At 52.5% G+C, this 24133-nt stretch overlaps 7 protein-coding genes across 7 annotated transcripts; 4 read left to right on the top strand and 3 right to left on the bottom strand.

Moving 5' to 3' along the window:
- Nucleotides 1–5045: 5045 nt before the first annotated feature.
- PG994_002827 (uncharacterized protein) lies at nt 5046–5915 on the top strand (the record flags this gene model as incomplete). Its single annotated transcript, XM_066854236.1, has 3 exons — nt 5046–5119; nt 5356–5450; nt 5584–5915. The coding sequence occupies 3 exons, from the start codon at nt 5046–5048 to the stop codon at nt 5913–5915; spliced, it is 501 nt and encodes a 166-aa protein (XP_066720091.1).
- A 1432-nt stretch (nt 5916–7347) lies between these two features.
- PG994_002826 (uncharacterized protein) lies at nt 7348–8714 on the bottom strand (the record flags this gene model as incomplete). Its single annotated transcript, XM_066854235.1, has 2 exons — nt 7348–8136; nt 8196–8714. The coding sequence occupies 2 exons, from the start codon at nt 8712–8714 to the stop codon at nt 7348–7350; spliced, it is 1308 nt and encodes a 435-aa protein (XP_066720090.1).
- Nucleotides 8715–9373: 659 nt separating this feature from the next.
- On the top strand, nt 9374–11232 carry PG994_002825 (ATP-dependent rRNA helicase RRP3; the record flags this gene model as incomplete). The annotated part of the gene is made up of 4 exons (XM_066854234.1): nt 9374–10323; nt 10438–10694; nt 10827–10974; nt 11031–11232. 4 exons carry the CDS (start codon nt 9374–9376, stop codon nt 11230–11232), a joined length of 1557 nt encoding a protein of 518 aa, XP_066720089.1.
- A 673-nt stretch (nt 11233–11905) lies between these two features.
- PG994_002824 (uncharacterized protein) lies at nt 11906–13854 on the top strand (the record flags this gene model as incomplete). The annotated part of the gene is made up of 4 exons (XM_066854233.1): nt 11906–12163; nt 12271–12765; nt 12872–13427; nt 13670–13854. 4 exons carry the CDS (start codon nt 11906–11908, stop codon nt 13852–13854), a joined length of 1494 nt encoding a protein of 497 aa, XP_066720088.1.
- A 3224-nt stretch (nt 13855–17078) lies between these two features.
- On the top strand, nt 17079–19136 carry PG994_002823 (uncharacterized protein; the record flags this gene model as incomplete). The annotated part of the gene is made up of 3 exons (XM_066854232.1): nt 17079–17488; nt 17550–18882; nt 18954–19136. 3 exons carry the CDS (start codon nt 17079–17081, stop codon nt 19134–19136), a joined length of 1926 nt encoding a protein of 641 aa, XP_066720087.1.
- A 719-nt stretch (nt 19137–19855) lies between these two features.
- PG994_002822 (uncharacterized protein) lies at nt 19856–20617 on the bottom strand (the record flags this gene model as incomplete). Its single annotated transcript, XM_066854231.1, has 1 exon — nt 19856–20617. One exon carries the CDS (start codon nt 20615–20617, stop codon nt 19856–19858), a length of 762 nt encoding a protein of 253 aa, XP_066720086.1.
- A 609-nt stretch (nt 20618–21226) lies between these two features.
- PG994_002821 (RNA polymerase III transcription initiation factor B complex component) lies at nt 21227–23588 on the bottom strand (the record flags this gene model as incomplete). Its single annotated transcript, XM_066854230.1, has 2 exons — nt 21227–23331; nt 23426–23588. The coding sequence occupies 2 exons, from the start codon at nt 23586–23588 to the stop codon at nt 21227–21229; spliced, it is 2268 nt and encodes a 755-aa protein (XP_066720085.1).
- Nucleotides 23589–24133: the final 545 nt, after the last annotated feature.

Here is a 24133-nt window from a genome sequence, read left to right as displayed (position 1 = left end):
CTGTGCCGACTACCTGGCTTGCTTTCTGATTGCTCGTTTCCGAATCTTCAACAACGGACGGTTAGTTCTTGTGCAGCATAAGCAGCATCCCCTTTCATGCTGTGTCCCCCCAGCGGGTCAGCGGTAACGGCCGGAAATTTTGTGGCCATTGCGAGTCTTGCAGAACCTCTCCCATCAGCACGGGTGTTCCTTGTACGAGAGCTGTACCACCCGCCGACCGGATCAAGAACTAGAAAGACTTACCTGCCTGTAGTTTGTGTCAACATCGGCAGTCTGGTATTTTGCCCGATTTAGTCTACATTCCAGCAGAGCTTGCGAGTCGTTAGTGGGGGAGGGAACATCAACAACAAGATTGGCTGTAGAGGCAGGCCGGAAGAGGCAGTCGTCAGTCAATTCCTTCTGCGCTGCATTGTGTCGCTGGTGCCTTACTAGGGAGTACATACTCGGAAGTGACTTTGCGCCCTGGCCAATGCTGCCTGGATATGGGATCGTCGGTGAGGTTGATGAGATAGATCGGGCTGCCACGCTGTATGGCGGCACGTCCGGTAGTGCTTACTGGAGCCTGCAACTGTAATATAATCGAGAAGGCTGAAGACGACTTGCCATCGAGTGATCTGACGGGGAAGGGCACTTCAAATCGCGATGGAATTAGCTGGCGTTCCTTTTCGAACAGCGGTAATGCAGTTTTTGCGGTCCAATGGATGCCGAGTCCGGGTGAGTGTATATTAGGTTAGATCTCAGTGCCTGCCTGGCGTTCCTGGTATGATGCTGGCGTGACATGTCAAAACGCAGTAGCCTGTGCTCCTAGACTCGATAACGGAACTCTGGAAAAGGGACCAGATCTGCCTAAGCTCAACACATGCACGCATTGAAGTAATATATAGAATGATGTCAATTTCTCACTGTCATATCGCTCTTCATCTGTATGAAGCACCGCGTGATGCCTCATGCAAGGGCGCCTTGATGGTTCTCCATCCATGGCCCCTCGCGCCGGGGCCATCGAAGGTTCGTTAATCACAGGTAGTGACAGCATGCTGCCGCTCCCGGTGCCGCATCTCCATGGGATGTCTCTGATAGTGACAGTACCGGCATGAGGTTGCATGCAATTCCAAATGGGCAAGATGGAAAAAATGATATCACATATATTAATGCAGCTGCATGTCCCATGTTCCACTGTTGGATCCTATTCATCTCTTGGAGTAGAGCTATTACCTGCACCGCGCAGATGGGAATTAAACAATGCACACTTTATCTCGACGATTGACATCCGTTCACAAGCCCTCCTCGTTAATATCTTGTACTACTATGTAATTAGTATATAATTTGACAGCTTCGATGAGCCCGCCTATTGGTTGGCTTCAACAGCCTTTGATACGAGTGAAATAAGCAGCCCCAAACAGGAATAGAGTTGATATCCAATTAACTGAAGAGGGACTCCTTTGCATAGACCACAGTCAAAGTACAAACAACCGTGATCCGGATACCCGTAGGATATTGGCTCTATGGGTACACATCTGGACGAGAATTCATAATTAGAAATCAAATCAAATGTTTACATTCGGTGGGTTCGGCACGCGTCATGGCCTCTTGTTTGTTACGACTGGCCGGGAGATTGAAATGAAGCTGAAGCCTGAAAGAAAAAAAATTATTGAATTAGCGTTGGATCCGTCGAAGGAACGTGTGGAATTTTGCTGGGATGACATTGAAGACAGCCGACAGGGGGAAACCAAAACAAAAAAAGACTACCACCGAGAAGTCCTGCATTCCCATTGGCCCAGGAGCTTCTTGCCAAAACAAAAAAGGAAAGGAAAAAGAAGGCAGACAGAAGACGACGATCCAATCCAAATCTCGACAGCCTTCTTTGTCCCCCTTGCGTGCGCCCTTGCCCAATGATGTCAGGCAAGGATAGGTTTGGACCGAGTCTGGAGGAATTGAACTTCATCCCCTTTGTGACTAGTTGGCTTGATATACTACCTCTGTCTGTAAGCTAACCTGAGGACTCCCAAGCTTCACGGGCCGGGGTTCTAATGATTTTGACCTCTGCCTGTGCAGCCGCATGTGAAATCGCAACACCTGTTTTGCTCTGGTAGATGTGGTGGTTGTGACAGCGGCCCGCGCCCCTGTAAAAGCGGTCCCTGCTAGGTTTTAATCAGTCGACTAGGTGGTGCACCTCCATCAAGTTAGGGGCAGAGGGGTTTCCGGCTCTCCCTAGCGCATCGGGGAGAGACACTGGAGCCCGCCCCGGTTCGAGGCGAGCTTTACGAACCCAATGGAACGGGAGACCAATCTGCCAATGGGGGCCTGCCTGACAAAACGAAGTTGGCTTCAATATTGTTGGTGATTCCTTTTCTTTCAATCCATCATCACTAATTTCCGCTTACAAGCCCTCCTCGGAGAAGGATTAAATCATTCCGATTCGGAATCTCCTAAACTGTCGGATGTAGGATAATAGGGGGTTCGCACAGCTTGCACGATATGAAACATCGCGACGCCCATCGGTGATCAATAAGTCGTCCTTTCGGGTCTTCATATGCTCCCTTGCTGCTATGTATCGCTGAAGTGGCTGCCTCCCGTACCCGGTTATGACGGACAGTACTGAAATTGGAGATAGCGGATCAACATGTTCGATCCTTTCACCATTGCTGATGTCAATGTCAAACTATACAACTAAATACAGCTGTTGTTTCTGATGATCGCCCCGTTTCTTCTGTGGTCTGAAGCAGTGGTGGTGATATTCGCCTTGCTCCGTATCCGCTGTATGGCAAGTCTTTTCTTTGTCCGAGCGATGATGGCAGTCTGGCGCTGTCAGAAATAAACCGGACTTGGCCATCTCAACGCAGACTACCACGATTTCAAGGAATATTTACAGTTTAACGAATAGAAAAGAAAATATATAAAAAATATTATTATAATCGGAATTAATCACTGTATTTTCCTATATTTTTCTTTTATTTATACACTTAATAGGAGTAAAGTTTTCCCAAAGTGCAGCCGTTATATTATTTGAGTAGGTTGGCTAAGTACGGTTTATTTCTGACTCCGCAAGCAGTTTGAACATCTGATGCCTCCATCATCGAGCGATGAGAAGAATGCGAGTTCCAAGAATGACGGGAGCTTCTACCGATCTTCACCACGGTCAGGTATTTGGCGTCTTGTGATTGCGACGCGACAGCGTTTAACTCGACTTTCCTGGTGTCGATACCTCCATATCTTTTGTCTTTCACGGTCAGTATAGAATACATGAGTACCTACATATGTAAGTATCATTCTATTATGCGTTGTCGTAGCCGCAGGCTTATTAAACGACCGCACACAACACACGGAAGGATTGAGTTTCCCCTTTACCACCCAGCAATTCAATATACACATTCGTCCCTGAATTTCATGGGTGAAATGTATATACAAATGCCTGGGGTATGGGTCAATCCATAACAATCGCATATGAAGAAAGACCCCTTTCCTTTCCACATAGGCTCATGTTCGACGACAATGCCGACCAGCCCACCAGCCACCAGCTGCCCTATCTGCCCTACCTGCCAACCCCATCTTTTGGAGGGGAGACGGAAGCTTTGGGAAAACACAGAAATGACAAGTCAGGTCGGCAGGGCGGGGAAAGCAAAAAGAGTGCCGATAGTTGTGTGTGTATGCAAACCAGATGCAGTGATGCTTTGTGCAGTACATACATACATAGCCTCTACGGCGTTTGCTTGCTTTGCCAAACGTCATCAACAGGAGTGTTTCAAGTTTGTCTTGCGATACAGTTCTGATCGAAGTTTACTTTGTACTCCATGCTGTACACGGCAGACACTCGGACCATCCATCCGGCAAATGTTGGAGATTTGCACGTGATCTGAAGCCTTTTATCACCTGTACCCAGATACGTCAGGTCAGGTACGGACATTCCGTATGCGCGTTGGTTCATTCACTGGCCCTTGCTGTCTGTACTCAACCTGTTCTGGCTGGGCCATGGTGCACGACAGGGGTTAAGCTCTTACACAGAAAGGGACAGGGCAGACGGAACTGGACGGACAGGAGTGTGTGGAGAGGCCAAAGCTCCCTTGTCTGCTCTCGTTTCTCTTTCTTGGGGAACAGAGCCAGTCAGCCTGCCAGCCATCATTTTAAGCTGCCTTCTCCCATGTTTTTCCCAGGGGCCAATCGACAGCTCCCGTGTCTAGCATCGGGCTATGGGCAGACAGTGGCCCGCGTACACACCATTACAACATCCAAGCCCCCCCCCAATGTCATCACTTGCAGTGCAGCCAGCGACCAGCTCTCTTTTTGCTCTGTCTTCTGTATGCTTCCCCACTCATCAGGTCTCCCATCTGCAGTCGTCCCTCTTCGTTTGACTGCCAACTTTAAGTGGCAAGGAGTGACTTTGTGGCTCTATCAAACGTGATCCACAATGACAGAGTTATGCTCTCTTCCCCATCTTCCCCATGCGCAGAAACGCGTGCCGTAGTTCTTGGGAGAGTACTTACACATGTACTTGTCAGTACATGCCTACATGGGGGGCTGTTGTACGTTGGTAGTAGGCAGGTAGGTACTGTATGTAGTTTTACCATCCATGATGACGAGGAGGAGAGGTTCAGAAAGCAGCAAAGCACCTTGGATGGGCGAGCAGCAGCAGTAGCACACTGGCGCACGTAATGGGATGGGCTGGCAAGCCAGCAAGCAAGCCAACTAGCAAGCTCCCCCTCCTCTTCCTCGTGTCCCCTCAATCCCCCCCAAGTCTGACCTTCCCAAGCTGTCCAGCCAGCTCCCAGCTCCCAGCTTCCCAGAGCTCCCCCAGCTTACGAGCCTCCGCCTCCCACCTTTCCCTGCGCGTTCCCTCTCCTGTCTCCGTCCTGGGGGGAGCCGCGCCCAGCGCTTGCTTTCCCACCACCCCCAGCTTTTCTCCTTCTTCTTATCCATTACCCTCCCTCTTCTCTTCCATGTTGCTTGCTCTGTGGTCTCTTATACTTTTCACTTGCCATTGACCTACCGGGACTTCTCCCCCTTGCTGCTGAACCTACCCATTATCTAAGCCTGCCCACTTACAGCCAACCATGTCCCGCAAGCGCAAGACTGAGGAGGAAGAGCTCGTTGCCCTTCCCAGCGACGAAAGCGAAGAAGAAGAAGAGTGAGTAATACTGTCAGCACGTTACCCGCGCACACTGCCTGCACCCAGGTCGCAACCTGTGGCCCTCCCCGCCTGCCGTGCGTCGCAAGCTATGCGCCATCACGCTCGATGCGCTTAGCCTGGGCGCATTGCTGTAGCATTGTTGATGCGACGCCAGGCCATCCGCCTTCGTCCTTGTGGTGGCTTCCCTAGAACACTACCTGATGTGAAGCATGACGATCCTGACGCCTCGACAGATATATCTCTGAGGGAGACGAGGACGAAGTCGATGATGATGACGACGATGACGAGGAGGAAGGCGAGCCTGAAGAAGAGGAGAATGGTGTTAAACGTGAGTCCCATCGCCTCGTGATGCACTCTTCCATCACCGGATGGCGCAGCTAGCAGAAAGCAGCGTCTCTAGCTATGCGCCTTCTGATTTTCCGAGCAATGCGACTGACTGACAACATCCGTACTCATATTAGCCGAGCCAGCGCGCCCGGCCAAGAAACAGAAGACTGCCCCGGCGTCCACAGAGCCCGTTCCCGTAGCGGACGACGGCGATGAGGAGGAGCCCGACGAAGACGACGAAAACGTCGATGAGCAAGGTGGGCTCGAACCCGAGGAAGACGCCCTCGAAGAAGAAGAGGAAGAGGCCGATGCCGAAGAGGAGGACGACACGGAGGAATCCGCCGCCGCCGCTGATGCTCACGCTGCTGAGCCTGCCAAAGCTGTCAAGGTCGGCGCTGTTCCAGTTGTTGCTGAAGGTGAAGACGACATCAAGGAGGTTGCTGCCAATGGCGACGAGGAAAACTAAAACCATTGAACAACATGGGCTCACCATAGTGGCAGCTTGGTGCGTCCGCCTCGTACGCTGATAATGGCATCAGTTGCCATATTGTTGAGCATACTTGATTGTATTTTCGGGGGGTTGTTGGCTTAACATGTTTGGATATCGGATCTCCAAAGAACATAGATGTAGCTTCACACCATCCAGAGCCTTCGTTTGAAAATGTAATTTTGCGAGCTTGCAAAAGTTGTAGGCCTTCTAGGAGGCCACCTAAGGGGAACGGACCATGGTACGGTTCGTGTAAGACGCCTCCTGACATTGCGAAGTTCCGAACTTTATATACCCAAATGGACAAGACCTCGACTGGGCATACATGCCTCCTCCTTGGGAGAGCAAGCTTCGTGAAATCAACCATACACGTAGCATTATCACGTCTCCTTCCCCCGCGCTAAGCTCGTTCCTCAAGCTGATACGACCAACTATTTCACGTGTGTGCGGTCAACAACTCGTGGAGCATAAAGCTATCAAACGGCTCTTGGTTGGCCATAAAATCCCCCCAACAATTGAGGCGCTGCTGCTGCGACCGGCTTTGCGGCCTCCGTCTGGTAGATCTTGGATGATCCGCAGTCCATCAGTCAGTGGGAAGTCACAGAAGCGAGCCATCAGACCCACAAACGGACATGCCCGTCCCAGTGCGCGTCCATGGATTGCCGCCAGAACGGGGCCATTTGAAGGTCCGTCCCATGCCTGGCTGACGGATGGAATGGATCAATCGCTTTCCTACCGGCCGAGCGGTACGGTGGATGGGATAGTGGGGATTCTACGGCGGCGCTGTCGAGACTTGTTGTTGGTAGAGCATCGTTGCATTTGCCTGCATTACTCAGTTACTACTAAAAGATACAAAGTTGAGCAGTAAGCTATTTTCAACCAACGAAGATTTAAGGATTCTCTTTGTGAGTGCTTTTTCTTGATTCGCACAGGATATGCCCAAACGGCATGTGATGCACAATATGATACTATTCTCACAGTCTTTCTTCGAAGTTTTGATCGGAATAATTTAAACCAACAGCAACTCAAGGAAAGCATTGTTAACGTAGCCCGTATTTCACTTCACACAACTCTAAATCCTGAAATAGAAAGCGCTTTATACACAGATTGTTACGTCGATAGACATCGCAGCCATTTAGGGAGCTACCTTCTTCTAACAGCACAACATGGTGCATAGCCAACAGTCATAAAGGGGGTTGAACAGACAAGTTCCTGGGAAGACGAGGGCTCCATAGGATATACTGTCCTTCACACACTATATTCGTTCAATCAAAGCTCGAAAAGGAAGGGTATAGTCATACTCCGTATAGCCTAGCACAACATGTATGATCCACACTAGAATAACAAACGTCGGAACCGATGCATTAAGCAATGTCAACAACTGCTTTTTGAGCCTGAAGGGACGACTACTCTATTTATCATCCCCTTCGTCGTCCTCCTCCTCCCAGTCGTCCTCCTTGGCAGCTTCATCGGCGGCACCGGCCAGACCCTCACTGTCATAGTCATCATCCATCATCTCATCAAACAGATCACTGTTGTTGCCATCCAGATCCATCTCATCGTCGTCACCGTCCTTTTTAGAGCCATTGACAGCGCGCTCCTTCTTCTTCTTTTCGACATTGGCCTTTTGCTCCTTGCGACGCTTTTCCTTCTCCGTTCGCCTTTGTTCCCAGCGCTTCTCGAGCTCCTGGATCTCATCCTTGGACTTGTGGATGTGCTCGTGCCACATGACGTTGCCGCCAGAGAGACCTTCCTCGACCTTGACCAGGCGCAGTTTCATTCGCGGGCCCAGCTCGACCATTTTCACGGCTCTGCGCTCCACGCGGTCATCGGCTTCATCGGCTTTGGCGCTGGCTTCGAGAGCGGCGCGGGCCTTCTGGGACAGGACCTTCTTGGGAGCGTTGTCGAGGACTTCGACCTCGGCATCCGTGTCCATTTCACTGCCACTCGTGGCATCTGTCATGTAACCGTCTCCATTTCTCACCGCCAACCATGTAGTCGGAGATATCCTCCAGCTTGCCCAGGTTCGGCACACCCCTTTCCTCGCCTTCTTATTAAGCAGCTTTTCAGCCGCATCCAGGCGCCGAAGCGGCTTGGACACACCGACGGCCTTGGTTGTGATGGCGTAGTGTCGGAAGTTTATGACAAAGCTGCCATCATCGCCGTCCTTGGCAGGTTCTCGATTTAAGAGGAGCACCCGCTTAATGGATCGGAGCGGCGTCTTCTGGGGGTTGATGGGGGGAAGAGGGACTGGAAGACGGTGGTTGTGAGGCTTTCGAGATGGCGAGGGACTTTCGACTTGGCATCAGAGCCGGGGGTAGAGAAGTTGTTCATGACGAGCAGGGGAGGTGTGAGGTACTCCTTGCCGCCGCCTCTCGGGTGCCGCTGGGCGCGCCTCACATCCTTGCAGAGGGAGTATTTGTCGACGCGGAAATGCAGCGTAGGTCCTCGAGGTGCTAGGGCTACACGGAGGTTTGTGTTACCGGAATCGGACTTGGAGAACAGGAGCAGATGAGTGACTCCTAGCGGGCCGGTCATGGTGACATAGTCTCGAAGGCGATTCGCGCGGCGCTCCTTCAGTCGACTCGCGGTACCGGGCTCCATGACCTGACGCACATCCTTGGCCAATTGACTGATATTCGATCCAACCTCGCCAGCACCTATCCGAATGACCATGCTCTTGGGGTCCTTGACGGAGGCATGACCGGTCGAAGCGGCAGTAGACTCGGGGTTGGCGGCGCTGACGTGAGTGCGCGTCTTTGTCCGACGTTTCGCCATGGCTTATGGTGGTATCGAAGAAACTCAAAGATAAATTCGAGGGTTGTTCTGTACCAATTGAGGCTGCTGGGTAAACGCTTGAGAGGAGCTGGTTGAGCGAGAGTTGTATGGATGTTGCTACTCCCCCCGATTCTGCGTACTATTGTACTACCGAGCTGCAAGTTCACCTAAGAAAAAGTTCAGAGTCCCACCTAAAATTTCTTATCGTCGGCTATCGATAATGGGGAAAATCAGATAAGGATTACAAGATGGCAAAACCGCAGGACACAATGAATAGGATATTGGAATTCGTTCCTTATAAACAGTATTCCGAGGTTAGGGAGGTTATTCAAATTGAACAACTTGTTTTACCACTACATCTGCTTTGGTTCGCATATCGCAAGGTATTCAAATATTGAACGATAGTTTCTTCATGAAGGGGTCCAGGCAGGGAACCTGTAAGTTCGGATAAGGCCCGCTAAAAAGTTGGGTGGGCCTTTTCTTGGACGCGAGCGAACATCAAAGTTTGGGTGAGTTGACTTCCTATGAATCACATCGAAATAAAACTGCAGCTCTACTACCCACGGTAGTAGTCACGAACTTGTACAGACACACCACCAATTGAACAACGAGCCCGACCTTTGATCTCAGACTCAATCGAACGTCGCAGCCTCCACGATATGTCTTCGGCGACGAGCAAGCGGCGCAAGCTGTCGCACGATGCGAAGGCGCCCCGCCCCAAGGCAGACATCAAAAGCGGAAAGAAACATGTTACAGAACAAGTGCAAGATGAAGAGAGCGAATCGAACGAAGAGGCATCCCCTCTAGAGTCAGGGACCCTCCAAGACGAGGATGAGGACAAGGCCGAAGGCAAGGAAGCCGGCGCGAGTAGCGACGAATCCGAAGCTGGTGCTGATGATGCCGAGGAAGATGAGGAGGTGGCAAACAAGTCGTTCAAAGAACTCGGCATTGTTGACTCGCTTTGCGAAGCCTGCGAGTCTTTGGGCTATACAAATCCCACGCCGATCCAGCAGAAGTCCATCCCTATTGCTCTCCAGAACCGCGACGTCATCGGTCTGGCCGAGACGGGAAGTGGCAAAACGGCTGCATTTGCCCTGCCTATCTTACAGTCGCTGCTCGAAAAGCCGCAGCCTCTGTTTGGCCTGGTCATCGCGCCTACTCGTGAGCTGGCAGCTCAGATTGGCCAAAGCTTTGAAGCTCTCGGCTCTCTGATATCCTTGCGATGTGCTGTTATTGTCGGTGGTCTCGACATGGTGCCTCAAAGTATTGCGCTTTCTCGCAAGCCGCACATCATTGTCGCCACCCCTGGCCGTCTTCTTGATCATCTCGAGAAGACCAAGGGCTTTAGTCTGAGAGCCTTGAAGTACCTGGTTATGGACGAAGCAGATCGCCTTCTAGATATGGACTTCGGTCCGATCATCGAGAAGATCCTCAAGTTCGTGCCCAGGGAGCGGCGCACATTCCTTTTCTCTGCCACCATGTCGTCTAAAGTCGAGTCCCTCCAAAGAGCCAGTCTGCGGGACCCTGTAAGGGTCAGTGTTACAACTAACAAGTACCAAACTGTCTCGACCTTGAAGACGCATTACATGTTCATTCCGCATAGACATAAGTAAGCTTACCCCTTCGTTGCTACGCCAGGATTATCTCACGTTGAAAGGGGAAGAGACCTATCTCTATGTTGGTGGATGTTTGCAGGCTTGTGAAGCTAACCTTATTTAAATAGGGATACCTATCTCATCTTCCTTGCCCATGAGTTCTCAGGCAAATCCGGCATCATTTTCACTCGAACTGTCAACGAGTGCCAACGTCTTTCTATCCTGCTGCGACACCTAGGATTCGGCGCGATTCCTTTGCATGGACAGTTGGGTCAGACCGCTCGTCTTGGAGCGCTGAACAAGTTCAAGGCCAAGTCACGAGATATTCTGGTAGCAACCGATGTGGCCGCACGTGGTCTTGATATCCCAAGTGTCGATGTCGTCAGTAAGTGCGCCTTATTCGTCCTCGCCTGACAAACAGGAGCCCAGGCCTAGATTTCTTCAGCCTCCTGGCCCTACATATGCAATGATCGATTGCTCGCACCGGATACGTACTTTTTGGCTAACATCTACCCAGTTAACTACGATCTGCCATCGGATTCCAAATCATACGTCCACAGAGTAGGACGCACGGCTAGAGCTGGAAGGTCAGGTCATGCTATTTCTCTCGTCACCCAATATGACCTCGAAATCTGGTTGCGCATTGAGGCTGCTCTGGGTCAGAAGTAAGTTATATGAACTACCTCACGAACAAGATTAAATCGTCTGACCACTTGGCTAGATACAAGGAGTATGATTCGAGCAAGGAGGAGGTCATGTTGTTCAAACCTCGTGTTGATGAGGCAGCCCGTGAGGCGCGGACAGAGATGAAGGATATCCATGAAAACCGCGACAAGAAAGGCAGAGGGCTTAAAGGGGGTCGCTTCAAGAAGGGTAGTTCTGGCAAAAGAAGACGGGACGATATGGATGCCGAGGAGGGTTAATTTGCTACTAGGTCCATTGGGGCAGAGCTGTGATGAATGGATGGATTTAATGCACTTCGTTTTTGCCCTACTACTGTCTAATAGATGGTAAAGGCGTTCTTGGCAGCATTCGTGTTACTGATTCGCGTATGGGAACAGGCGTTGACGATATTCAGTCTCCCAGGTGAACACGTTCAGCTTGTTGCTCTCTTTCGGGATTGAAACCGACGAGGATTTTACGTCTTGTCAAGCAGTGTAATCAAAAGTCATTTGTTAAAAACCAAGCGAATGAATGTTGGACTGTGGCTGTTCTTTCTAGCTAGTCGACGAAAATCTTGAGTGTCAAAATGCCTCCCGAGATTGAGCTATGAAGTGGCGACAAGTATACTGCCACAACGTTCTGATGAGAAAGGCAGGCCTGGACAAGGTCTTTGGAATGACGAACCATGGAGAACTCGGGAGTGAGACATACTGAGATTGGCTGTCGGAATCCAGTAGTGGTTGCATTATGAATATCCAGCACCCAGCTAGGGACGGTGGCGGTTGGAATGGAAGCGTCCAAGGGATGTCTTACTCGCACATTTCGAAGCACTCAAAACCCAATGTCCGAATATGTTCCTGTTTTTCGCATTGTGCCTTGTCTCTCTTGTGTGTCTTGTGGGCGATATTATTACAGCAAGGCGCAATCGTCAAGATGTTGTTTCTCAACATATACTGGACATCTCTCCTGATCCTGGTGCCGTGCGTGACCTTGGTGCTGGGACGCAACATCGTCCTTCGCGCATTCGGACGTTTTTCGTCCTTGACCACCGGCGCCGCCAACGCGGACCAGAAAAAGGCTTGGGAGGAGGAAGATGAACAAGCTGGGCGACACGATGAAAAAGAAGCAAGGAACTTTCAATGGCTGTTCTTGCGGGTCTATTTGCTTGTCATGGGGTCGGAATGGCTTCAAGTAAGAGTGCCCCCTCCCCTTGGTCGAACCTAGAAACTAGGTCGTATGCAGGGCTCGTCGAAGACTTTGAAAACTGATACACAAACCTTCTTGGTTTTTTTCCCCAGGGCCCCTACCTGTACGCCTTGTTGAAGAACGAGAAGAACTACTCAGACAGGACGGTGGCGCTGCTGTACATGGCCGCCTACATCTCGGCCGCCGTCTCGGCCCCCCTGACGGGGTATCTCGCCGACTGGATCGGCCGTCGGAGCGCGTGCTTGGCCTACTGCGCGATCCACTCGCTCGCCTCGCTGTCGGTCCTGTCCAGCGTGCTCGGCGTGATCCTGCTGGGCCGGGTCCTCGCGGGCGTCGGTACCACGCGGCTCTGGTCCGTGTTCGAGAGCTGGATGGTCGCCGAGTACAACGCGCGGGGCTTGGGGCGGCATGGGCAGGGGCAGAGAGGAGAAAGCGGCGGCAGTGGCGGTAGTAGACTCCTCCTGCTGAGCGCCATGTACGGCATCATGACGACGTACAACTGCATCACGGCGATCCTGGCGGGGCTCGTGGCGCACTGCGTCGTGCTCGCGCTCGGGTCCAAGACGCATCTGTTCATACTAGCTCTGGTGCGTGATTGATTACAGCTACCTATGACTCCGACCCACAAAGGGATATATCTCTACATGGGGAAAGGGGTCCTTAGAAGGATATAACTAACAGAACTACTTACAGATCCTAGATTCTACAGCAGCACTGATTATATTGCGCACCTGGACAGAGAACCGTGGAGAGTCTGCGAATAACCGATTGCAACCAAAACAATCTGACGACGAGAATGCAGGACCTGGTGAGTCACTGGGCGGCAGGCTCCTTGATTCCCTGAAAAGTGTGCGAGTATGGGTTCTCAGCTTGGTCTCTTGTTGCTTCGAGGGCACGATCTTCCTGTTCATGTACTATTGGCCAGGCGCGCTACAGGACGCCCACGACCATAGCAACAACGCCTCAGGGGCTTCTTCTTCCGACCACCAACTCCCGTTCGGAGTGATCTTCGCATCCTTCATGGCCATCATGGTCCTGGGCGCCCTCCTGTTCGACATCCTCATGACCCGCCACGGAATGGGGCGCGACGCCCTCCACCACAACCACCAAAACCTCCCGGTCGCGCTGCTGACGACCGCCCTTGTCCTGGGCGGACTGAGCTTCCTGGCCACCGCCTTCCTGGGTCACCGCGGTGAGACCCCGCTGCGCTGCTCTGCGCCTTCCTCCTCCTCGAGGCCTGCAACGGCCTGTACGTGCCCAACATGGGCTACCAGCGCAGCCAGGTCGTCGGCGACGCGCGGCGGACCAGCGTGTACGGGTTCATGAACATCCCGCTGTTCGCGTTTGTCGCGCTCGCGCTCGTCACAACCAACGGGGGAGGCCAAGGTGCGTAACATTCATTACATTGCTCGATGATGTCGCGCGAGCGAGCTGATTGTAGAGCTTGGACGGGTTGGATGGACTGACTGACTGACTGACGAAAAACTGTAGTGAACGATCATAGGCATGTCGTTTTCATCATCTGTGCGGTGCTCCTCTTCGCGGCCGGGTTGGGGGCGTTTGCAGGGCTGCGAGTGCGCTCCTCTTCTGAGAAGGAGTATGAGAAGATCAAGGAAACAGAAATCGACATTGAGCCCGAGAGGAAGTCAGCAGAGGGAGTAGAGGGAGGCACCTGACTCCGTGTCTGAAAAGTGTCGTGGTCAACGCACACTTCCTCTACGGTTATTCTGATAAGGGGCCTTTCGTCAATGACCTGATCATGCCGTTGGCAATGAAAAGTTCTGACGCCAACTACAAGCGCATTTAATGGTATTGCTCCCGTTTGAGCTTGTTGATGGAGGACTGCGAGCGCCTAGCGGGGTGATAGCACAGGAATCAAGCTCAACTCTTCGATGTACAGAATTCCTTGGGCTCTCCGGGCCCCTTGAACCGAGCATACAGTCAAGAAGCCATCATCATCACCACCGCTGGAATCAGTAGCCCGGGCCGCAACCGTGTTCGTGAACCCCCGTATACGAGATATCGCGCGGGGTCTATGTGAAAGCTTCTGGCGAACTAGGGGTGTCTGTCTTTGCGCTACTCTTGGCTTCGTTACAATCAGATGTCGATATATCATATATAATTACAGTAGTAAGCAATTTGAGTTCGGCACCAATAGCATCGGATTTGGCTTCGGCCGGTGTGACAATGATGCTACTCTATGGGGGATACACTAGCCGAAACCACTGTCAAGATCGCGGGAAGTAGGAGATAAGGCTAGATTGGGGCAAGCCAAGTTGAAGGATCTCGGCTGTCGACCGTAAATGGCATCAAGTACATGCTTGCATACACGCCTCGATATGGCCCAGACTCGTCGAGTCGTCGCGCCGCCTCGAAACCAAGTGGAGGAGACCGGAAGAGGAGACGACTGTGCATTCGGCTCTTTCCTCTGGACGCTGTCTGTTAGCTTGTCTCACGTGCCGACCAGCCGAATTAGGCAGGTCATATCTGGGCGTTCTTAGTGGCCCGAACCCGCGGGAGGCGGCCTTGATATCGCTGCCACAAACTGCCACAAGTCGCCAATGGAAAACCAGAAGTCCATCTGGGCCAGGGGTAGTGGTGCACCCATTTGAGCCCTCTGCCATCTGATCCAATACGATGGAAACCCCCATATCGTCTCGCCTCAAACCACTGTCAGCTGAAGTCTGTCCATTGTAACGTGCCAGCCGCTGGTTTGGCTCCATGACGGAAGTATTGTGTTGTTCTGTTTGCTCAAGTAGGTGACATGTAGGTTTCACCAAGGATGGGACTGACGACAAATATAAGTCTGCGAGGTATCTTTGGCAATCCTTCTCGATGGGCAGGAGTCAGTCGTAAATAAAATAGTCCCGTGTCTATGCAACAAAGGGTGATTGCATAGATACAGAGGTTGCAGTAGATATCGATCGGCATCGCCGTTCGGACCGCAGCCATTCCAAGCCCCGTTACATCTGCCGGTTCAGGGATTCTTTGGCCAATCGTTACAAACAGAGATATCAGGTCATGCCCGTCATCACGACTCAGCTTGGATTACCTGTTGGGCCAGCGTGCCAGTTCATCTTCCTTACCTAGGTATTGATGTGATGTCTGTTATTCCTGCACTCTTCGAGAAAGCCTAAGTAGATAAGAAACATAAGCAAAGACCAGAGGCTGACCTGACAAGGAATCAATTAGCGACAGGATAACCTAGCCCCTCGTGCCTACTTCCTCGACATGGAGCGCTTCCCCACAAGAAAAATAAGTTTTTTTCTCCCTCACGGGCTTGGCATTACCCAGAGACACGACGTTTCCCCATCGTACTCAGGCTCAATCGGCCCAGGAGAGGGACAGGCAGGGAGAGGGGGGAGGAGTTGATTCCTTCGGTGCTCTTCCCAGGATGGATGTAGATATTGCATTCACTGATCCCGATCGCCAGGACGCATCTTCCTAGCGTAGTAGGTCGCATGCGAGTTTGACTGATAGCCTGTAGCCCACAACCAGAACCCCGGAGAATCTGGGGTAACTGGGCGCGCATCAATCGCAGTGGTAATCTGATAACTCTACGCCTTTTGGCACATGCGCTGCCGACGGCATTCGTCGGGCGGTCAAAAAAAAAAAACCTGGACTTGCCACCACGATAAGGGCATGACGCTACTGGGACAGGGACAGGGGGCAACTTGCTAAAGCTACGGGCGCTATTTCCCTTATCAGCGCCGAGCAGGGGCAAGACGACAGTAGCCAAGGATGCCGGATTGTTTCAATGGCCTGCGGCATGAGGAATGGCCGCCATTGGACACTTGCGCCAATTCCCAATTCCAGCGTTCTTAAGCATAAGAGGCAGTTTGATTGGAAGGACTGGGGAGCTGGTGGCTGGATGGAGGGAACTCTGGCTTTTGCCTTGCTTATACAACTACGGGAGCTAACAAAGTTACACAGACGGCAGCAACTGCAGGCGTCGAGTAGCAAGCAGCAAAAACGGCTACATACCAGCCCCCGAGCCTGACAGGCAAACCTTCGAGAACAAGAACATGTTCATGTTCAAGGCCCGCAGCCTACGGCAATCTGATTCATATAGCGAAGGGAACTTCTTCGGTCTTGCAACCAAACATCTATCTGAATGTGAGCGGGAATGGTTTTGCCAGTGCAAGCAGGCTCCCTGTGTGACGGTAAGATTCCGAGGCAGCGAGGCAAGGCAATCGCCGTGTCGCTTCCCCCAAACCGTCACCGAACCAACCAGCGAATCCCAACCCCCCAGACTCTCGCTATCATTGGAAGTTATCCATGAACGAGTGATGATCCCAGTCCATCTTCAGCTCCTTACGGCAGCAGAGTCTCATCCCTCCTCCGCACATCCCCGGTTGGCCACCTGGCTCAGAGATAGGACAACCTTCCGCTTCTAGAAAGACTCCATTCTCTAGGGCAAACCGGCAGCAATCTAGCCCACGCGCGATCAGCAGCTCGGCCCAGTGCGACGCAGATAGCCAATGGAAAAGCTTTGCTCGTCTTTTTTCGGTGGGTAAGCGTTAGGTGTGGGCGACACTTGCAGAGGTCCCAGTAGGTCCCCAAGTCCCCTACCACCAGCACCAAGTGGTGCATCCTATTAAACCGATGCCATACCCGCACACACATGCGCAACCTTTTTCCCAGTATGCATGCAGGTCACAAAGATCAGCAGCTTCGTCCCCCTCTACCAGTTGCGACTCTCTGCGCGCGAGTAAGGTGATCCGACGACAGTCTACCGCTCTCTGTCAGGTCAACCCCGTTCCGCGCTTCCTTCTTCGGCTGCGGCATCGCCACCCACTCAGCAACTCCCGTTCGTGTTGCTGTGTGCGTCTCGAGTCGGTAACATAAGCCACAGCCGCGCAACCACAACAAGACCCATTCTTGATCCTTGGACTGCAAGATGAACACTAAGGATGTTTTTGGGCGTGAGGGCCACAATGCCTCTCCTCAGCACGGTGTTGACCCCAACCCCGATCCGGCTCTGGACTACGCTCATGAGCACCGCCATGAGCACACCAACCACGGAGGGGCTGCCGCTGCCCACAAGGACCGCTTAGGCCAGCACGACGAGGTCGTCTACTCAGCAGGTACCACGGATAAGAGCCGTGACATGATGGACACCCCGTCCCAGGACTACACCACTCACAAGCTGCGCGAGTCGGCGGCTGAGAAATCGGTCGATGAGGAGAGCGGCAGAGTGGGCGCCGTTGATGAGACGGAGGAGAGTACTGGCCGGAAATGGACCTGGAAGAGATTCTACCGGAAGTTCCGTCTATACGTCCACATCTTCATCTGGCTCTTCTTCACTGAGTACGTATCCAAGCTTGTGATCTCACTCTACTTGGGCCATTCATAGTAACCCAGACATTAGATGGTGGATCGTTGGTCTGGTCTTTCACCGCAATGATGGCCTTGGCTGGCTTATACCGTTCCTGCTGTACCTCGCCATCAGTCTGCGCATACTAACACTATGGGTGCCCGCGTCCCTGTTCATGAAGCCTGTCCGTTTTGTTTGGAACAACACTTCCGTCAGGCTCTACAACATCATCCCCAGCAAGCTGCACCAGCCCCTTGCCGCTGCCGGCACCGTGGCCGTCTTCCTGGTCGGATCCTTCGTCCCCGAAGAGACTGGCGAGAACACACGCGCCAACCGCGCCGTCTCTCTTGCTGGCCTTGTAGTCATGATCCTTGTCATGTGGGCTACTTCTCGCAAGCGCTCCAAGATTCCCTGGCACACAGTGATTGGAGGCATGCTGGCGCAATTTGTTATTGCCGTCTTCGTGCTGCGAACAAAGACTGGCTACGACATCTTCAACTTCATCTCTTTCCTGGCCAGGACGTTACTGGGGTTTGCAGGCCAAGGTTTGAAATTCCTGACAAATGAGGATGTTCCCAAGCTCACTTGGTTCCTCATCACTGTCATCCCGGCCATCATCTTCTTCGTCTCCCTAGTTTCTCTGCTGTTCCACACGGGCTTACTGCAATGGTTCATCGGCAAATTCGCCATCTTCTTCTTCTGGAGTCTCCGCGTTTCAGGAGCCGAGGCGGTGGTCGCTGCTGCCACTCCTTTCATCGGCCAGGGTGAATCAGCGATGTTGATTCGTCCTTTCGTTCCTCATCTGACCCTTGCCGAGCTCCATCAGGTCATGACTTGCGGTTTTGCCACCATTGCCGGATCCGTTCTGATTGCATATATCAACATGGGTCTGAACCCTCAGGTCTTGGTGTCTTCCTGCATCATGTCGATCCCTGCGTCGCTGGCCATCTCCAAGATGCGATACCCCGAAACCGAGGAGACTTTGACTTCGGGCCGTGCCGTCGTCCCCGAGGACGACGAAGAGCACAAAGCTGCCAACGCACTCCACGCTTTCGCTAATGGTGCTTGGCTCGGTCTCAAGATTGCAGGCATGATCACGTCTGTACTTCTCTGCATCATCGCCTTCGTTGGTTTGATCAACGCGCTGTTGACCTGGTTTGGCAAGTACTGGAACATTGCGGAGCCGGACCTGACTCTCCAGCTCATTCTGGGTTATCTCTTGTACCCAGTTACGAAGCTTCTTGGGGTTGAAAACAAAGACCTGCGCACGGTTGGTGAAATCATTGGGGTCAAGATTATCACCAACGAGTTCGTCGCTTTCGACACGCTCACCAAAACCACCACTTTGAGCGAGCGCTCTCGCGTCATCGCCACCTATGCTTGCTGCGTAAGTTGATCCGACCCAAGCTTCCGTGCTTCTGAGTTGTGTGATGATTGAGCTGACAATGGTGATAACAGGGTTTCGGTAACATTGGTTCTCTCGGCAACCAGATTGGTGTGCTGTCCCAGATTGCCCCTGGCCGATCGGGCGATGTTTCCCGCGTGGCTGTCTCTGCCCTGATCTCCGGTATCATCGCCACCTTGACTTCCGCCTCCATTGCCGGTATGCTGTACACGCAGCAAGTAGCGAACAACACTTAAGAAGATGTTGGGGCAAAACGATGGATCGTGTATGGGAACGTGAAAGGCTATCTGAGATGTTCAAATAATGTCTGATTAGCTGCCGGATATACCCACTGCAGTGTAAAGCTGGATTGAGTTTACGAAGAATACGAATAATATATACCTTGAGAGTAGCTCTCGTCGTCCCATCCGCGAATATTGTGACGGTATATGCATATATTGCGACAGCCATGTGAGGGGTTTGCTATGGCAAATGCTCGTTAACTCTCGACCCAGGCGCTACATCCAAGATCTGTAGTGCGCACGACACAACATAGCATCAGGGGTCAAAATGCACAGAGATCCCACATTCACAACACATAAGTATACCTAGAAACATGGGAAAGACGTACATGTAAATCCAGCATTAACACAACTATTCATTCAAGATCTTTGTACAAGTAACGCCTTTTAATCCCCCATGTGATTGCTATATACAGCACTATCATCGGCCCAACCAATCATTCCTCCATCCAACGAATGAGTGCAAATGTACAAGAAAAGACCAAATGATTTCCTTTTGTAGCCACCAAGTAACCTTCTAGTAGTACTCACTTTGAGAGGAGAGGACAAGGGAATTGACGATGACGACTCATCGCGCGTAACCTGACAACTCTAATGTGTGCTTCGTCAACTGCTCCAACTCCCGCGTCGACGCAAAGCGGGGACCTTGGGTGAACATCCCGTTGTCTTTACCGTTAGACCAGCCGGCGTAGTGCTCGTAGTGGCGCGTCAGGGCCATGACGTGGTGCGCCAGGAGGGCTGGGACTGTGCTCGTTGGCGAAGAAGAAGAAGCTGCAGCCGGAGAAGAAGAAGGAGAAGGTGATGACGACGATGGTGAGGGCGAGATGATGGACGCGGGCGTCGGCGTCGCCGCGTGCAGTACCATCCCGCACGGCCAAGTCGAAGTCGCGCTGCCCGTGCCGCTGGACCGTCCGGCCCCGGTACAGCGCCTGCGCGGCCTGGTCGATGTGCACGATGGGGCCGCGGACGTGGGCGCGGCGCACGATGCCCGTCTCGAGCAGGGACTGGAGGGTTTCTTCGAAGAGGTTCTCCGAGATGGTATGGTTGTTGTTGTTGTTGCTGGCGTCCTCGTCGTCTGTTTCTTTTGCTGGTGCGGCCGTCATCACCTGCCAGGGTAAGGGGTCTTGCATCGTCTTCTTTTTGTTGAGGTCGCGGCGGGTTCGGGGTTTCACGCTAGACGCGTTCGGTTTGGTGGTATTGGACTCCGAAGCAGAAGTAGCAGAGGCAGTAGTAGTACCGCTTTGGGCATTATTGGTGGTGATGTCGCTGGTGGACGACAACGAATATGGCTGGAAGACAGAGGCAGGTATGACGTGGACAGGCGACATGAACGAGAGGGCCCCCAGAAGGCGCCATGTGGCCTCCTCGGTCTCGGGCCTCTGCCTGGCGAGCTCGCCGAGGTCCTCGAGCCGGTCAGATGCCGTGATGCCGTCCATATTTCTCTGTCTCCTTATTTTTCCTGGCTCAAGGGATAGATCGACGGAAGGCGATGGATGCTGCTCTTGATGGAAACAGTAAGTATGCTGGTATGCTAGTATGTATCCTTCCTTGCAACTTTGTTGCCCGTGGTAAACCGACATTATTTGTAGAATGGCTGTAGCCGTCCTTTGTTCTGGGTCATAAGAATGCACATCCAGGAATGGGTGAATGGGAGACACAATGACTTGTTTTTGCCGTCTTTGTGCTGTTTGCCAATGGGATCGCCTCGGTTGTGTGCTAGAGACAATGGGACCCAAATGGACGCATTGAATTTGCAGTGACAAATGATCTAGCCAGCAGCAGTGAACCAACTACCACAAGACTACTACTGCTGCTGCTTAGGGTTGGGCTTTCATAAGATGAATCAATTGAGACTCTCGCTTTATATTACCTACTGCGTACCAAATGCACCAAGTGAGTCGAGCCATCTGTGACTGCTCACGACTGCAAGATGGGGGTATCATGTTATACAAGATGGCTGAAAATATTTTGGCCATCAACGCCGTCCAATGCAATGCTCAAGAAAACATCCTCAGGTTCTTCTCGAGGCCATGTGTGTGTGTTCACTAATAGTATTCCTCCTCATCGTCGTCGTACCGAGCGTAGTCCTCCTCGTCCTCATAGGGTGGCTGCTCTTCTTCGTACTCCTCCTCTTCCTCCACCGCTTCCTCTTCTTCTGGCGCGTTGGCCGGCTGGTTATTGGCGGCTGTGGGCATGTCTCCGGCCTCGCTCTCCGGCACTTCGCTGTCCTCGCGGCTCTCGCGTGAGCTGTCCGCGACACTGCCAGGGCCGCGCGACCCCTTCCTCTGACTGAAGAGGTTGTTGATGGCGTCGAGGTTGATTCTCGAACTCAGAGTGTGCTTCTTCATCGCTGCCATGGCTGCCTCGCCAGGCGTGCTGGCTGGCGTCAGCTGGCCCTCGCCAATCCTGGGCTTACTAACGCGGTTGCGTCGCTTCTTTTGCGGGCCCAGTTCTTCCATGGCCTTTCTGTACTGCTTTTCTTGCTGCTTGCGGAGCCAATCCTTGTTGGCATTCATCCAAATCTTCTCCTTGATGACAATCTCGTCGGAAGTGAGAAGACAGTTTTCCACTTCGGGGTCGTCAGCGAACTCATTGGGGTCGATCTCCTCGTTCATCGACAGCTGACGTTCTTCTTGTTGCCCGCGCGCCCAGGCTGCCTTGATCCGAGCGACCAAAGCAGCGTTCGCCAGCGCACGCCGATGTTCATCGCTGTGAGGATCTGCAATCACTTCGGCGATTTGCTTCTCCATAAGGTCCTCGTCGTGCTCCCATTCCTCGTCAAAGTTAAGAAGCGGCTCGGGGTTGCGATCGTACCGTCCTCGGCCTTTCCTGCGCTTCGCAGGCGGTTCTTCTTCAACATTTTCTTCTACTCCTTCTTCTTGCTGCTGTCCATCATCGTAGGTCTCAGCAAGATGATCGACAGCTTCATCGCCGGTGGGATCATCGGCGTCAAGCCCTTCTGCCACCTCCTTTTCGGGAGCGGCAGCTACCTTGGGAGCAGGTGCAGGTATCTTTTCGGGGTCGAAGGCGTCAATCATGGTCGCACCCGTCTTCGGGTCGACCGATTTGGGCAGATACTCTGAGACAGGAAGTTTCACCCTGGAGAAATTGGGAGGCGGGGGCGGGCGCATCAGCTGCCTTGGGGTAGGAGTCGTTTGCGGAATTGGCGTCGTGTTCTGGGTCAAGGCCGGGTCCACAAGACTGATGAGAGTGTCTGCTGGCTGAGTTTGGACTTCATCTTCATCAAAATCTACAATACGTTTCCTCTTGCGGCCGGACTCGACCCGCTCCTTCTCCAATTTCTCTTTCCAATCATCTTGGGCTTTGTAGAAAGATGGCGGATCATGGCGAGATTCGAGAAGCTCCTGCTTCAAGAAGTCTTCGATCGTCATGTCCGAGGTATCAAGAACCCTAAACTCGTCTAGACGCTGCTCAATGGTGTGCATTGTCACCTTGACGATATAGACGATCTCTCTCACGGTTCGACGGAAGCCCCAGATTTGAGAAGCCATGGCAATACATGCCCCGCAAATGCCAGAAGGACGACGGCCCATTACCATCCAGTCGAGCCCCATTCGCTGACATAGCTTCGTTGCAGTTTCGGCTACGTCTTTGGTGAGGTCCCCAAAGTCGAGGCGGTCACAGAATCTGTAGATCAGATCCTCGGGAACAACCGAGTTGACTTTGTTGTGGCTAAAGTCGTAGATGTTGTTGAGATCTTTGAAGACGTGGCCGAGCTCATACACATTGATCTTAACCAACTCGGCAAAGTCTATAAGCATGACGCGACAGCGTTCCTGCTTTCGACAAGCCGCATAGAGGCAAACGGGAACTACCTTGATCATGCCTCGACCCTGAATCCAATTCATGGTGACACATAGCTTGAAGACTTGCAGGCCTTCATTCATTATGCTCTCGCTGATCCGGAGCTGATGAGAATACTGAGTCATCATTGTCTTGGCTTCTCGAACCACCTTGTCCCTGTTGTCGGTTAAGCTGCCTCCGATACGGCGCATGCCTGGGACCATAGGCCGGGAGGCGCCTTGGTCTGCTCCGATGAAGCTACCTTGGACCATGGCAGCACCCGTCGAAGTCTCACCAAATTGAACTTCGGAGACGATATTGGAAATATCGATTTCACGACCACAGGCTGAACAGTATCCATCTTGGACAGGGGCGGAAGGATCAGGACATTGTTTGTTAGGACAGCTTCGCTGGGACGGTGCGACCACGTTGGTCCTGACTGAGGCTTCGGGGACAGGGGTTAGACTTGTCGGCGTGAAACTGGTATGGCCCCCAGAGCCGGCCAATATTTTCGCGCAAGCGATCGGAATGCTGGGAGCCCCGGGGCTTTATAGCCGTGCCCTTTTTAGAGCCTGTCTTGTTGGGCCTGAAGAAGGACGACATGGCGACCAGGGATCAGGTGTTGGGGTAGGTGAAAGGTCAGAATGGGCAATGTTGATTGCATGCAAGCAGGCATGCAGTGACTACGCATATGAGGCTGAGCATTGATGGTAGGAGATAGTTGGGAGTTCAGCCCTCCTATTGTTGGTTGAGAGATTACTTGTGAGAGCTTCTCGCTGAACGGAGGCTGATTCTTGGTGATGCAAGTGAGTCACTGTAGTCCAATTGTTATGGTTTGTTCATTTGAAAGCAAGCCTCTAAGGCCGCCAGAAACGAGAAGATGAAGTGTAGAGCTGGGCGGTTGGGCATGTATGTAGATGTCGTCGGTCGTTCTACCAGTTTGCGTGTAAGTGGTCGCGATGGGTTGATGGAACTCCTTTCCTTGTCTGTGGTGGAGTTGGGCGAGAGATGCTGGTGAAGAACGAAAATGGAGGGGCAGCTGCAAGTTTTCTGAGAGTGCCAAAAAAGATCGCGTCGGTTGGTTGAGTGGGGAGGATGGTGGGAATTGAAAGTTCGGTTTGCTTTGGTTTTTGGGGGGCGTTTCCCCG

This window comes from Apiospora phragmitis, assembly GCF_038363925.1.
Source record: "Apiospora phragmitis strain CBS 135458 chromosome Unknown utg000003l:1.0-2676785.0:1.0-2680665.0, whole genome shotgun sequence".
In the NCBI taxonomy this organism is placed as follows: Eukaryota; Fungi; Ascomycota; class Sordariomycetes; order Amphisphaeriales; family Apiosporaceae; genus Apiospora; species Apiospora phragmitis.
The sequence above is the reverse complement of the archived record's forward strand: the minus strand, read 5'-3'. Positions and strand labels throughout refer to the sequence as shown.